This window comes from Callospermophilus lateralis, chromosome 9 (genome assembly GCF_048772815.1).
Source record: "Callospermophilus lateralis isolate mCalLat2 chromosome 9, mCalLat2.hap1, whole genome shotgun sequence".
NCBI lineage: Eukaryota > Metazoa > Chordata > Mammalia > Rodentia > Sciuridae > Callospermophilus > Callospermophilus lateralis.
This window is the reverse complement of record NC_135313.1, coordinates 67,762,663-67,778,683: the sequence shown is the minus strand read 5'-3', so window position 1 is coordinate 67,778,683 and position 16,021 is coordinate 67,762,663. Positions and strand designations below refer to the sequence as shown.

Below are 16,021 nucleotides of genomic sequence, written 5' to 3'. Positions count from 1 at the left end.
ACTCCTTTCATTTTTTTTATAAAAATGTTTTTAGTTCTTGATAGACCTTTATTTTTATTTATTTATATGTGGTGCTGAGAATCGAACCCAGTGCCTCACACATACTGAGCAAGTGTGCTAACGCTAAGCCACAGCCCCAGTCCCCTCCTTTCACTTTTTGATGTCTTTATTTAGTATAATATTTTCAAGTTTCATTTACATTGCAGAGAGAATCAGTAATTCATTCCTTTTTATGGCTCAGTACTATTTCTATAATATAGTAATATGTCTGTATCATATTCTTTTATACCCATTAATCAGTTGATGGACTTTTAGATTGTTTCTACTTTTTGCTTATGATAAATAAAGCTGCTATAAACACTTATGAACAAGTTTTTGTCTTCATTATTTTTTATTTTTATTTTTTTGTACTGGGGATTACCACAGGGGTTTAACCAGTGAGCCACATCCCCAGCCCCTTTTTTATGTTTCATTTAGAGACAGGGTCTCACTGAGTTGTGTAGGTCCTTGCTAAGTTGCTGAGGCTGGCTTTGAACTCGTGATCCTTCTGCTTCAGCCTCCCAAGCCACTGGGATTATAGGTGTGCCAGTAAATACATAGGATCAGAATTGCTAGGTTATCCGATAACTCTCTGAAAAAAAATTGCCAGCTCCTTTCCAAGGTGACAGTGGAAATTTTGCTCTTTAAAGAATCAGAACCATGAATTTTGGATAAGTCACATGATTGACTTTTCATTCTTTTTAATGCCTGCAGATTTCACAGAGAACATTAGGATTGAGAGCCCTGTGGCAGGGTAGGACATGGCAAGAAGGAGCAGATGTGAAGGCAGAATTGGAGCCATAATGAGGAGACTGGATGAGGCTGAGTGTCTGAGAAAGTCTTTTTGGAAGACTCTGTTTAGACAATTGAGCAAGAAGCTGGAAGACTAGAATGCAGGGGTCAGAGAAGGGAGTATGTGGTATTTGAGAGGTTTAAGCATTTTGAGTGTGTGCAAGGATGTAAGATAGGAATTTGAAAAACTGAGGGGGTAAATTCTATGGGTTTCTCCTCTGCCTTTTATAGAGTTATGGCAGTGTGAGTAGAAACTGGTTAAAGTAAGCAAATTTAAATGTTATGTTTTTTCTTTAATTGAGAATGAAAATATTCTTATTGGCAATAAGAATAGATCAAAATAGATATTCATAAAATGCTAAAAAGCCTAGTTTCCTGGAATACACTATATCTTTTATATCAGAACTTAATTGTACTGATTCTAGAACTGATTCAGTACTTATTATGAATTAATTATACTGAATTAATTATTGAAAAATAAATCCTTTAAAAAATTATTGAGGTGAAATTCAAACAACAAAATCTCCCGTTTGAAGTGAGTGTCTCATTGGCATTTTACTCCATTCATGAGTAAATGGCACCTCCGTTAGGTGCCAAGACTGCCCACATCACTCCAAAATAAAAGCCCATGACCCTTATGCACTTCCTCTCATTTTCCTGTTTCCCATCCTCTGACAACCACCTGTTTGCATTTTGTCTCTATGGATTTACCTCTTCTAGATCTTTCACGTGAGTGAAATACACAATAGTCTTTGTGTCTTAACATGAATTCAAGATCCATCCACATTGTAGGATGTAATAGTGCTTCGTTCCCTTTCATGGCTGATCATTCCCATGTGTATACACCTCAATTTGTTTGTCCATTCACCCTTCGATGGCTGTTCAGGCTGTTCACACCCTGGGACTATTGTGAATAATAATACCATGAGTCTAATAAGTAGCATCTCACTGTTGCTTTGATTTGTATTTCCCTAATGACTGAGGATGTTGAGCATCTCTTCATGCATTTCTTGGATACTTGAATATCTTCTCTGCAGAACTGTCCATTGAAGACCTTTGCCCATTTTTTAAATTGTGTTGTCTTTTTATTGTTGAATTTGTAAGAATTCTTTATATATTCTTCATACAGGACCCTACAAATAATGTTATACATGTAAATATGTGTGATACATATGTTTAGAATGCTTATATGAAATGCATATATAATACACATTAACATCTTTTCCAAAAGTGAAAAGAAAATTTAATGATAAAATGACACATTTTAATAAATTATATATCTTAACAACTTACAGTCATTATTTCCATGACTTTATCCATTTTGGGGGAAGTGTGACACAAGGATCATATGAATATTGGGTTGCTATTTATAGGGTTTATTATAATTTTAAGACTGATAAGATCGTACTTTTTGTTAAGAGAAAATAGCATGGAAAATATTCTAAATAAATACGTCAGAGAAGGTTTAAAGGGACATTTTTTTTTTTTTACCATAGAAGATTATATAAACAATATTTTATGGCTCCTGCTACTGTAGCTTGCAAAAGTACATAACAAATGTACTCTGGATATATTAAAGTTGTTTTGGCAAACTTGAGGTACACAAATGAGTTTTTAAAACTACAGATTGGTAGCCACTCACTAAAATGGGAGAGAGATAAAAGACTTATTTTATGTGGAATCTTCTAAATTTTATTATTTTTTTTGTCTTTCTTAAAAATCTAATCTGAAGGAATAAAACTTGAGGTTTACACATTCATTGTTCTTTTTCTCTGGAGTCTCTGCTTTGGCAGTCTGAATGTTTTGGGCATGATACACATGGTGCCAACTTGAGGATGATTCTTGTGCAATATCTTGGAAGCTTTTCCTCACCCTGCCCCCATCTGTAGTTCTATGGCCATGGCGTGGGAGTTGGCAGGAGAACAACTGTGGGAAGACATAATGTAGGGGTAACATTAGAGAGAAGACATGGAAGAAACACTGGGATGGCTTGTGGTGGTGCCCACTTGTAATCCCAGGAGCTCAGAAGGCTGAGGAAGGAGGGTAGCAATTTTAAGCCCAGCCTCAGCAATTTAGTGAGACCCACAGCAATTTAATGAGACCCTGTCTCAAAAAAGAAATTAAATGTAAAGAAGAAAAAAGGAACACATAAACACTAGTGAGTGAAGGAGAGCTAATGAGAAGACTGGAAAGCTAGCATCATTTTGACTTTAGTCACAGACTCAGTTTACATGTTGAATGGCTTCCCTTTTTATACACACAATGTTGCTGAGACCAGAAACAAAATGTAGACCCCTTTAGAAGTCACTAAGTTATAGATGAGCACAAATTCATTTTCAAAACCCACCTGTAAATGTTTACTTATCAGTCACTGAATAGATACTTCATTGACTGTACTTAAATTCTAATAATGATTAGTAACAGCTTACTACAGCTAGGGTCATGGTGTTGATACTCTATAGAATATTTGCCTAATGAAACAAATATGTCATTAAGCTGTCTGAAAAGGCATTCCATTTCTTTTTTTCTAGAATACTTGACAAGAGACACAGCCAGTGTTACATGGAACTCTGGTGATAGAAGGAAGTCATGTCCAGTAGACCTGGACCTATGAGATCTTAGGTGAGGTCATAATACATACCTCATTTTCCTACTAAGAAATACTTATATTTTAACGTCTAATTAATAGTTTCAAAAATTAGATGGAATAATATAAATGGAGCACCTACATTCAAAAAAAAAAAAAAAAGCAGAAAAAACTATTATTCCAAATAGAAATTGATACCTACAGGCCAAATCTGTCATACAGAATTTTCTTTACTTGTAAATTAGTTGTCAAGTGTTCAAAATTTGGAGAGAGTTTATATTTGAAAATACACTCCTTGGGCTTCTGTTGACAAAAATTCTGGCCACAGTAAGCCCACATTTCTGCACTGCAATTCTGAACTTAGTTGTTATTTCTCTGGAAGAACCCCCAGCTCTCCGAGTCCCACCCTTGGCTTACCAGGACCTTCCTGGTCCATTCGTGGTTGACTTCCTTGATTCTGATCCCTTCATTCTGGTTGCCTACCTGGCCTCAGCAATTGCTTGGAATTGTCAACTTTGCACCTAGGCAATATGTTCTATTCCTCCAATGGAAGATTTTTCAGATATCTATTTAAATCCTATAAAATGAGTTAATCAAAGAAGGTGGTGGGTTCCTTAAGAATGTTTTCATCTGAGCATCACACAAGAGACCAATGCTCACATTCCCTGGCTAAGTCAGGGAAGAAACTTCAACTTCAGCACTTTTAAGGCATCTACATCTGCTATTCAATCAAGCATTTCACCCCATCCTGGTAAATAGAGCCTCAGAAAAACTCATTAGAGTTCCATAATGAGAGGGCACAGTGTAACCACTGTGATCTCAGAAGATATTAAGATTCAAAGGTGAGAGGAGTGAATGAAAACAGATATATATATATATATATATCTCAGGGTACAGACATAAATAAAATATCTCAGACAGTAAACCCAGGAGTGCTTTACCACTGAGCAATGTCCACAACCCTTTTTTAAAACTTTTTATTTTGAGAGAGGTTCTTGCTAAGTTGCTGAGTCTGGCTTTGTACTTGTGATCCTCCTGCCTCAGCCTCCTGAGTCATTCGGATTACAGGTGTGTGCCATGTGCCTGGCTTTGTCCTCAGATTTTTAAAAACAATTTAGGACTTCAGCATTTCTGTGTACTATTCACTAATAAGATTTCTTAGGGCTTGGATTTCTTGGACTTACAGCACACTCCCTGTGGCACATAGAGAAAATAATTGAATCTCAGAAAGAGAGAGAACTAGTCTAAATCACAAGAACTGAGACACAGTTTTCTTGATTCTGTCTGGATATTTTGCAGGTATACAAGGCTGCACTCCATGTGGGATCCTAAAAAGCTCAATGTACTTGAGTTAAATCATCAACTACAAAAGTATGATCTAAAATGCACAACTTTTGGAGGATGTATCTTGCTGATGTACTTTGCATGACTTTAAGTTTGTAATGTGAATTTAGGAAAATTAGCCAATCAAACATTCAGGGTTTGAATTTATGACTTGATCAGTGACAGTATAAAGCATGGATATTCTTGTTCCTAAATGTTAAGTAAACCCTTCACATTCAAAATATATACTTATTCATTAAAATATATTATTGTTTAAAAAGTAGTATTCATAAAGGTGAAAGATTTACATGATCTGAAGAGAAACCGAAGTAACATTATTTTTTTAAAATAAAAGATGCTAGATACCCAAGAGCAATTTCAGATGTTTATTTGTAGTCTGAACATTTTGTGCCAAACTTCCTCAGTTTGCATGTCCCTTTAATGATTCATCTAGAGGCAGCAAGTGTTTAAGTTAGGACAATGCAGTAGGCTGTTTCCATTTCCTATTCCAAATTATTTTTGTTTCAAAGGCCAGTCTCGTTTACATCTCTGACTGATTGATGTTGTCCTTAATCCCATTTTTCTTACTGCTTATCAGAGATTTTTTTCTTCTTTCTCTTTGCTTTGAGGGGGTCAAAGCAAGACCTGTTTCATACTAAGTTACAGAAAGGGTAAGATGCTTCTATTGGGAGATTGCACATAAAAATTTTAATGGCCACAGCAAGTGGCGATACAATCAGCAAATATTTATTGAGCTTCTCTTATCTTATTCCTCCTGTTTAGGGCCTGGAGGCAGAGAAGTGAAATGACAGATGAGCTCTTTGTTTAGGGAGCTGGTGTTCAAATAGGAGAAATAGAGAACAAATGGGTGCAGACATAAATAAAATTATTTCTGGTGCTTCTAAGTGCTAACAATAAAGCAAATTTAGATAATGTGGTTGAAAGTTTCTGAATGGTGGAAGTAACATTAAATCCAGTGACCAGGGAAATTCCCTCTACGGAGTGAAACTTAGTTAAAAAAGACACAGTCAAGAGAAAAGTTGAGAAAAGATGTTCCAGGCTCTAAAGCAGAAAGAAGTTTGCTCTCCAAAAAACCACAGAGAAGACCAGAGTGGCTGGAATTTGGTGAGCAGTGTGAGAGCCGTGGAAATGAGCCCAAGAGGAAGGCCTCTGTGGGCTTTATAGGTTGCAAAGAAACCTGATGCATGTGTTGTCTCTTTCACCTGCATGGTGCCCTGGCAGTTTGTCCTTCCCAATTGTGATTCAGTCTCTACTATGAAATATTAGACTTCATGGACAGGTGTTAAGATACCAGGGTGAACTATTCGCTCAAGGTAAGGACCAGGGGATTACATGAACTTTCTTGGGCACTCATGGCTTCAATATTGGTTATTCCTGAAAGACTGCATTGCTTTAGAAGTAGAGATGCCCTTATAAGTGATTGAGGATTCTAACACATATGAAATTCACTGATACGAGAAAGAAATTTAATGGCTTCAGATGCAGACTATTAATTTCTTGAGAAGTTTTTTTTTTTTTAAATGACAACAAAACACTTGTTCATTTTATGTCGCTAACAAACACCTACAAAATTCTTACTATGTGTCTGATATGTTAGCTCTACAAACAGTTTTTTTTTTTTTGGTACTGGGGATTGAACTCAGGGGCACTCAACCACTGAGCCACATCCCTAGCCCAATTTTGTATTTTATTTAGAGACAAAGTCTTACTAAGTTGCTTAGCGCCTCACTGTTGTTGAGGCTGGCTTTGAACTCTAGAGCCTTCAGCCCTCCCCTCCCCAAGCCACTGGGATTACAGGCATGCACTACCATGCCCAGCTACAAAAAATAACTCTTTTAAAACTCTAATCAACTCCATAGGATACGAATCATTATTATTTTCATTTCACTTAAAAGGAAAAGGAAGCAGAGAAAATGAATAGAAGTTGAACGAAGTTACATGCCTAGTATGTTCCTGAGCTGGGATTCAAACCAGGTAGCCTGACACCCATGCCTTAATCACTGTGGTGTGCTGGAATAAATTGGTGACAATCAACATGCTATGTTAGAAAGACTAACATATGAGATAGCTTGCATTTTATTTGGAAAAAAAGTGCTTCCAATATTGCAAAGAATTGCTTTAATCTTCTGAAGAAAATGAGAATACAGCATTGTCATCCCTGTAGGAACACAAAGTACTTATATATATTAAAGCATCATCACTTTTTATTCATTATTTAAGTTAGAAATGCAGTTTAGTATCTGTGTGATATAAGTAAATTTTATAATATTAAAAAATTTTCTACCATATCCATTGATACCTGAAAGGATGTTTCAAGAACAATCTAAATCCTATGTGAATGAACAGTAGATTTTTTTTAACAGACTAATCATTTTTATATTCTACTAAATGTTTCAGTAAGATGTGTACTTCCAAAACTCATCTTTTATAGTAGTAAGAAAATTCGTATTACCAAAAATGCTACTAAAAAAATTCCTACTAGCAAAGATGCTCCTACCCCTGAAGGACAATGGACAGCAATTATGAAAGAAGGAAGATGGATTGTCAAGCCACCATGGCATGACCTTGGCTTGACTATGCTTCTATCTCACTCATAGGATATAGACTTTCTATAGCCCTAAAGCAAAGGGTAGCATGCTGTACCAAGGAATAGTTGATAAAACATACACTATCAAAGCACCTTTTAAAGTCATAAAACGGAGTATTGGAGTATTAATTAGAAGCTGATAGAATGAAATCTATGTTGCCAACAACATTACCTATGTCCAAAAGAAGTGCTTATAACAAGCATGCTAGTATTATATGGCAATAATCTAAGCAGGTGATCATTAGAGGCTGTCACTAGAAACCAGGTTATTTCACTTATAAACCACTTGGTAAGGTGTAGGCACTTATTTCTTCCTGAATGAGAATTTATTCTACATCAGCTTGCCAAGGTACCTGTCCATAATGCCAAGAAAGCATTTTAGCAATTCTCCTTTAGCAATTCACAGGCTGGGAATGATTTACTGCATTCAGAATTTTTCAATCTGTTTTATTGGATAAACTCAGAATATCTGGTTTATTGAATAAATTCAAAATCTCTGTTAGGTGCCTTCCTTCTTTTTTATAAACAGTGTAATTGAAAGCATTGTTTTGGTTGAATCTTCTCAGAAGACCATATAATCACCATTTAAATTAGCCCTAATTCATTTTACATTTGCTTATTTTACTGTTAACTTTCCCAGAACTATTTTTTTTTTTTTACAATTAGAACATCTGAATTTTAATTACATTACCATCAAGAAGCTCATTAAAGTCACTTAATTGGCAACATTTCCAAAAAAACCTTAGCTGGGTTTAATATATTTTAAAGAGTTACTGTCAAAGTATAATTTCACCATTACAAACAGCTTGGCAACAACATTTGCATAAAGATCTGTCAGTTTCTGAAAAATGCTCAAATGTTGGGAAAATCAGATTCGTTAAGTCGCCTTTACTGAAACAGCCTAGAAATGGAGAAATTGTCACATATATTCATCCTTGTAACCCCTGAAGTTCCCAGAATACTGCCATGCCAGCATAGGGATTCAATATATGTTTCTTGAAGGAAATAAATAATGTATCTTATATGTTGGAATAGATTTTTAAAAATGTAAAACCCCAATGAAAGTTCTCTCATTTTGTCAAATTTAACCAAATACTAATATACTTGATTTTTTTTCATTTTTAAAAATACTGGATAGTCATTTAGAATTTTGAGACCTTTATAAATAGCCCTGGGGCCAGCATTGTGGTACTATAATTTGTGATTACTTTTAGAACTCGTTCTATGATTTCCCTCTTACATATACTAGAAATTTTTTTCTTCTTTCTGTTTTTTTGTCATACACAGTATCTAAAACAATGACTCATAATTGCATTTGTTGAATGAATAAATGAATGAATGAATGTAAATCCCAAATTTGTGATAAGTAAGAAATGATTATACTTTGCAGTATTTATCAGGGTTTTAGAACACCCCGCTCCAAATACATTCAAAGATTAAAATGTGGTAAAAGGTCATTATTACTATATGCTACCTTTTTTAAAAACAGAAAAACCCAAAGAGGAATCTAGGAAAGCTGTAAAAAATATATGTTAAAAAAAATTTCCACTTGCTGCCTTGCTTTACAAAGTCTTGCACAATGTTTGATATTCAGTCAGACTCAACACGTGTCTGTTGAATGAATAAGTGAAAGAATATATGCTGAGAGTCCTGAGGAAGACCTGGACTCAGGTAGGATCCATCAACAGTAATGTGTGAAACCTGAATTTTCATGAAATAGAGGCATTCATTCATTCATTCAACAGTTGGTGAGCTTCTGTAATATGCTGTGTTCCAAGACAGAGACTATGAAGATTTCTCTATGACAGTGTTGTTACAAAAGCACGTTGTGAGGATGGACATATTCTACATGTACACTGTCTACTATGGTAGTCATTAGTGACTACCATGTCACTGTCTGGTGACATGTGACTAGTATGACCAAAGAGCTGAATTTTATCTTCACTTTTGCTCATTTAAATTGAAACAGCCGCATATGCAGAGTGGCTATCACAGGTGGGCAAATACCACAAGAATTTCACAGTGTGTGGAAGAACATAATGTATTTGAGGAAATATTGGGCTTATAGAGGCTGATGTTAGGAGAGTGTGGGAAATCTGCATGTGGACAGGTCATCAAAGGCTCTGTGTGACTATGGATAATCACTAAGTAGGCAAATGACATGACAGATTTGTCTCTTAGAAGTTGCTTCTGTGCCTATGGATGTAAAGGTCTAAGACTGGAGAATCAAACTTTTCGAATTTCGCAGAGAAAAGAAATTGAAGATCTATAGATAGATAGATAAATAAATATATATATATATATATATATATATATATATATATATATATATACACACACACACACACACACACTTTTTTTTTTTCCTTCATTACATAGGTAAGATGCAATTTGAACCTTGTAGTCTCCCTAGATTGAATATTAGAAAATGACTACTGGTTGGTCTCTCTCCACAGTGGGAGAGTTTAAATGGTGAGGCTGCTCTTTGGAGATAGAAAAAGAAGGTGGTACTTTCCTTTTACTCTCAGGGCATCAGCCATTGAATGCAGGTAGAGAAAAGGGGCTATTTTCAATCCTGAGTCAGTAAAAGTGCTCTCTGGGCTCCCTGACCACCACAAAGGACCCCTTCCTGCTGTGTGAGGTGGGGCTATTTGGCCTAAGTGGGAGGCATGGTTTTAGAAGGCAGCAGTGGAAAGAGCACTGGACTGGGAAACGCCTGAAAATTCTAGAAAAGACTATGGTATATGATCCCTGAAGCCCCTTCCTGATGTAATCTTCCATTCCTGATGGGTTCTTCTGGCTACAGAACATAAAAGAAGGCATGAGAGTAATAGGACTTGAAATTGGAAAGGAAGAATTAAGCTAGAAATGGAGAAAAGTAATCCAGGATGGTTCAGTGCTGAGAGACATACCAGTGAAAAATCTCCTGGACAGTGGCTTGGTGGATACTTCCAACATTCATGAAAGAATATCTTCTGGTGACCTGGTATGGATCTTTAAAATTCTGTGGCAATCATAGAAATGGCAAGTTGCCCATAGTTTCTAATTGATGGTGACAGTTAACTGGCAGAGCATTGCTTTCAGGATTGCAGTTATTACAGCTTTTTTTTTTTTTTTTAATTTCCCAAAATGAACTTTATAATATAGAACTAAAACCCCAGAAAAATTTCATAGATATCAAAATTTCCCCTCTAGCTATTGGTATCTATTTTATTTATTTGTTTTCTTAGTTAAGTTATAGCCTAGTAATCTGAAGGCACTTACTATCATTAATTTGAAAAAGGGATATGACATGGGCACATTTCCAAATTTGAAGCATTTCTTAAAAGAAGTATGAATTCAAAAGTCTGACTTTATCCTTACCCAATGCTTTTGGCAATGCTAAAGAAATCTGGGAGAAATTTAATAAACATTTCTTGGAGGGAGAACATATAATGCAAACATCTCAAACTTGACTCACTGCATTTTCTGAACTATGTTTTTGCCTACTCTGAGCTATTTGTTCCATAATTGGAAGACCCCAAACTGCTTCTAGATTCTTTGCTTCCATGACCATCAAGATATTATTCACACACTTGCTGTGTACAACACTTCATTCTGTGATAGAACCCAGAACCTGAAATCAATGAACACAAACAACATGAGATAGCACTTGAACTTCTGACTTTATTTATTTATTTTTCTCAAATAAACATGTTGAAAAAATACTAGCTGTGTCCAAAGGAAAATGCATGGTTCCTTTTTTCTCCTTCCACAGAGTATCAGAAAATGTAAACAATATTGAACTTCTGAGCCTTCCTAAATTTTTGCCATCCTTTAGAAAAACATTCATTTGTTTGTTTATACCAGCATTTTACAACATAAAAGTACACGAGCAAACGGTCTGAGACATTCATATAAAGTTTTCAGATTGTGATACAGGCTTGTATCTGTGTCAGTTTTAGTTTGATGAAGAAAAACATTGTTTTAGAAAGTGGGTCATATGGGTGTATAAGTGGTTTGTGGACAGACCGGATAAGCCGTGGTTCTGGTCAGAGTACCACTGAAATAGAAAAGGAAAGAAGCCTGTTTTAATCCTGTAGTCACAAAATGCATACAACTTTGATGTCTCTGTATACTCCCAGGACCTGCTGTTTTTTTTTTCTTTTTAAATATTATCGGGAAATTCTACCTAAGAACATTTGAATGAATAAAATAGTTTACACATGAACATTTAGAGTAGGAAGAACTACAGAGCTTCTATTAATGTCCCCACTGTTTTATATCCTTTAAACTTATATTTTATAGACCTCAGAGGCAGAATTTTCACAGTGTCCAGCATCTTGAGGCATCAGGATCAGGAAGCATGGGTTCCATGTTGGTATGTTGGGGCTGGTCTTTGCATCTATGGAACTTAATTTTTTTTCATTTGAAAATCAAAGGCATTGGATTTAATTTTATCTAAGAAGGCTTATAGCTCAAAAATTTTATGAGGAACAGACTTCCTCTCTGTTACAGAAAACTCACAATATTGTGCATCACATATGACCATAAATACCCCTTATGGGAGTAAAAAACAACATTGTAAAAAACAGGAGGGAGGGTGTATCAGAGATAAAGTAACAATATAACTTTAAAATTCATTGTTGGGAGAGATACCAATAAGATTATTATTTTCATTAATAAAAGTGGCAGTGGTTATGATATAATTCTACATATTTACTGGATTGAATTTTCTTTGGAGAACACAATAAAAAAGGTCAGAAAATGATCAAATTATGTCATGTGCATGTATTATTATGACAAAGTGAATGCATCTGTTATGTTTTATAAATGCACCATTAAAAATCAGAAAAAAAATCTCACCTCACTCTGCATTAAGTATTAAAATAAACAAATTTACAAAAGATAAAAGAGCTCCCTTTCTGGCTTCTCATTCCATGTAAGCAAGCAATTGAGGGAGAATCTATGCTCACTGAAGAGGGAACAATGTGGCTACCAAGGACTGCTTTCCTTCTCTTGGCTTCTGTCTTATTTTGTCCTGTTTCCATTTCCCTTTCCTCATGCAAACTGGATTTTACATTGAGCTCATTTATTCATTTGCTCAGTAAAAATCTGAGCTGTGTTGGGTGGGGCATGTGCCAGGTGCTGAGCAGATACAGGTGAAAAGATTCTTTAACCCTGAATGGGGACTGTGTGACTTCAGGGAGCCTTGGCAGTTCTGATAACATTTTGCAATTGCTTTTTACTGAATATCCAGGATTTTCTAGCTGCTTTGAGAATCCTAGGTTTTCTAGGGACTCTAAGTACATAAATGCACTTATGTACATAGGATTGCAGAACTATTTGATGTTTGCGATAAAATATCATTTGATCTTGTGAACTCCCTTATTTTATATAACTCAAGTGGGAACTCCAGAGGTAATTTTGCTTCTCTATGGTGTTTCAGGGAGTTCATGAAAGACCTGCAATTTATTTGCTAATGTTCTGCTTACTCTACAGTCTCTTTGTCAGGTTTACTAAAAGATAGATAAATAAGACCCTCTTCTTTTAGCTTGAGGGGTCTAAGACCATGAACATGAGTGAAACAAAATTATGTACCATTGCCTGGAAATCCACTTGTGCATTAACCAGAGCTTTAGCAATCTGTGCTGAGTTTTGAAAGTGCACATTATCTGCAACAAAGAGGGAGACAGAGAGAGAGAGAGTGAGTTAAAGTGCTGCTAAATACCAGAAAGCATAGAGTGACAATGTACTGCCTGGAAATGAACACCAACAATTATCTAGTCATGCATTTGACATTGTCAGCAGTGAGTAATCACACTCAGATATGGAAATGTCCCTGACTCTTAGGTACTGACCCCGAGCATAGGCATAGGAGGATGCTTAATGTTTCTTAAACAAAGTGATGCTGGCTCAGTATTTTTATGTGTAAGAGTCTTGCTTAAACCTCACCATCTGCTGTTCCGTGGATGAGAAGATAGTCTACATTTCTGAAATATTCTGCTCTTGCCATCACAGTTGAATTCTGGAAAAGAGGAAAAATTAACATTTTAGTTGCTGCAAGTTCTAATAGAAAACTAGCTAAATCATTGTGCAATGGACTTAGCACCAATACTGAAATTATGTATTGCTTTGGTTGATAAATATTTAAGAGTCAGAGCAACACATTTTCATCATCATTTGCATTACTTCCATCTGATTCTTAGTTTGAAAAACTGAAAGTTTATGTGTCATATGTTACATATGAGTGAGACCTTAGGCATAAATGATGCCCGCTCAAGCTGTGTAAGGGTTGGGGGGGTGGGGTGGAGGATTGGGAAAAGGGAGGTTAGGAAAAGGAGAATGAGGAAAGAAAGAATAAAATCCCAAAGGAGTAAAAATCCTTTCTCGTGATGTGTTTTGCAGTTAACAAAAGAGGATCATTTTTGCTTGGAGACCCAGAATTAAAGCTATAAAATCTGGTTTTCTACTTTAAAATTATTTAGCATGTTAGAAATAAATTAATGGCCTAAGTAAATTAGAAAACACTTACTTTATAATGCTCAAGATTATCATCCTTTGTTGGGAAACCCATGAATCGTTCTGTGTAGATAGATGCTACAAAATATGTAAGAACATGTTAATTTGCATATGATACATGTTATTTCATTAACCAAAAAGAACTCTTTAATAACTCTTCCTCAACTCTCCTATGAGAAAATCTTGGGTAAATTTTGCTTTAGTTTACATAACGATTGGCCTCAGTGAAGGTCTGTTATCTGTGCAGTTCAACTCAGTAGGGCAAGAGAGAGAATGCAGGAAGAAATTACAGGAACAAGAACATCCTAACATTTTCTTTCTAGAACTGCTCTATCTTAGGGGGACTGCTGAGGTGGGCATGAAGCTGTTGAATGACTTTGTATTTTAAAAGAAATCAGGAATGCAGCCATTTGAGCACTTGACCAATGTCTTTTCTCATCTGAGATGAAATATGTCCCCATTCTCCTCAACACCACGCACGTGCGCGCACACACACACACACACACACACATGCACACACATGCACACACACATACACACACATATTTTCCTGGATCCTCTCTAAAAATCACAATGATCTCATTTCTATCCTAATACAGGGAAGAAGCTCTGATGAAATCCAATTTTTGTACAACTTTTTGAATCACTTTCAAATAATTACTCTACACTGATGTTAATCATAAAAATAGGCAAGAGCAGGAAGGGTTCTTCCCAAACATAGTTTTAATTTCTATGATTTCTGGAGTAAAGGAGATGCAGTTGCAAACTGCAGCATGGAGGTGAATTGCTTGGTTCCCAGATGGACTTTGCACTTAACTGGCTTAAAAGCCAGTTAAGCTGCAAATGTGTGCTTTCAAAAACATGAGTTAGCTCTGATTTTAAAGATTTGGTTCAGAGCCTCCAAGCTTCTGGGAGAAAATAAGATATAATGAATTTTAGAAGAATCCTTCCTCACTCTTAAGATTTCTTTGATTGTTGCAGGGTGATTATAATGAATCATATGAACCACATCATGTATAGATTACATTTTTCCTGGTGATGCTGGGGTGAATTTTACCACATGATTTATTTTTCTAGCAACCTCAAATATAGAGTAATTATGTGTCAATTGTTTTCATGGCAATATTTATAAAATGTTTTTATACCATAATATTCCCAGCTGGAGACAGGAGCCACTGCTATTCCACATTTGAAAAGACCAGTTCCAGATGCAAGGGCCAGTGATGAAACGTAACCTCCGTAGGACTGTGGAGACATTGTCATGTGTCAGACCCAGATTTACTTTCAGAATATCCTCCATATTTTTAGAGCAACCCTAATCAAAATCAGGTTTGAAGGGAACTGGGAGATATGCATAAGACTACATTAAATGTCTGTCTTGCACCCTCAGCAGTAAGCTCCATCCGTAATTTTACCCCTAATAAATTAGAAATAATTGGTGTGCTAATCAGAATAGACTGTTCTAAATCAGGGTTGAAACAGCTTAAGAGATAAACATAATTGCAATCTTTCTGCAAGAAAATTCTCCTTTCATCCTCTATATTTCTATTTAGGACCTTGCTAGAACAAAAACAGGATTCTATATGAAAGAATGAACAGAAAAGTGTAAATGTAATATACTTTATATTGTTTGCAAAAGTCCTGTGAAGAAGAACCTGTGTCTATGTATCTATTCATTTTCATAACAGAAAAAATATAAAGAAGCCCATAATAATCTTTTGGAGAGCTTAAGACCTGGCCAGAGTTTGTGTATTAGATAGCTACAAATTTTAAGGAATCTGACATAGTAGCACAAAGAAGGGGAAGTCATTGATGTCTTTAAAAACCTTATATTTCATCGCACAAATTTAATAAAAAAGCAAAAAAAAATATAAAAAGGAGATAAAAAGCACAGAGAGAGGAGTAGGTTTAGCTGGTCTTTCATACAGGAATCAATGGGTAATTCAGAAATGGGACCCTGATAATAGCATTTCCATGTCACTTGGATAACTGAATATATGCCTAAATGTGAAAAATTAAACAGGGAATAACAAGTAGATTCATGTCCTCCTGGAAGCCAACTTAGTCTGTTTGGACATACTAGGATGGAGGTCCTTCTTGGACTAAGCAGGCTTTTGGAACATGAACCAAAACAGTGTGTGAAGCAGGTTAAGAAATGATTCTCTGTTCAT

General features: G+C 35.7%; 1 protein-coding gene across 1 annotated transcript in view; it reads right to left on the bottom strand.

The window, feature by feature from the left end:
- Positions 1 to 11,013: 11,013 nt before the first annotated feature.
- The window catches only part of Fap (fibroblast activation protein alpha), a 70,684-nt gene continuing 65,676 nt past the window's right edge, over positions 11,014 to 16,021 (bottom strand). Inside the window, exons 23-27 of the mRNA XM_076866120.2 lie at positions 14,996 to 15,095; positions 13,864 to 13,928; positions 13,284 to 13,356; positions 12,930 to 13,003; positions 11,014 to 11,391 (exon numbers count right to left, since the gene is read on the bottom strand). Of these exons, the coding sequence (XP_076722235.2) occupies positions 11,290 to 11,391; positions 12,930 to 13,003; positions 13,284 to 13,356; positions 13,864 to 13,928; positions 14,996 to 15,095 (414 nt within the window). The 3' untranslated portion in view covers positions 11,014 to 11,289. The remainder of the gene's footprint in view (positions 11,392 to 12,929; positions 13,004 to 13,283; positions 13,357 to 13,863; positions 13,929 to 14,995; positions 15,096 to 16,021) is intronic.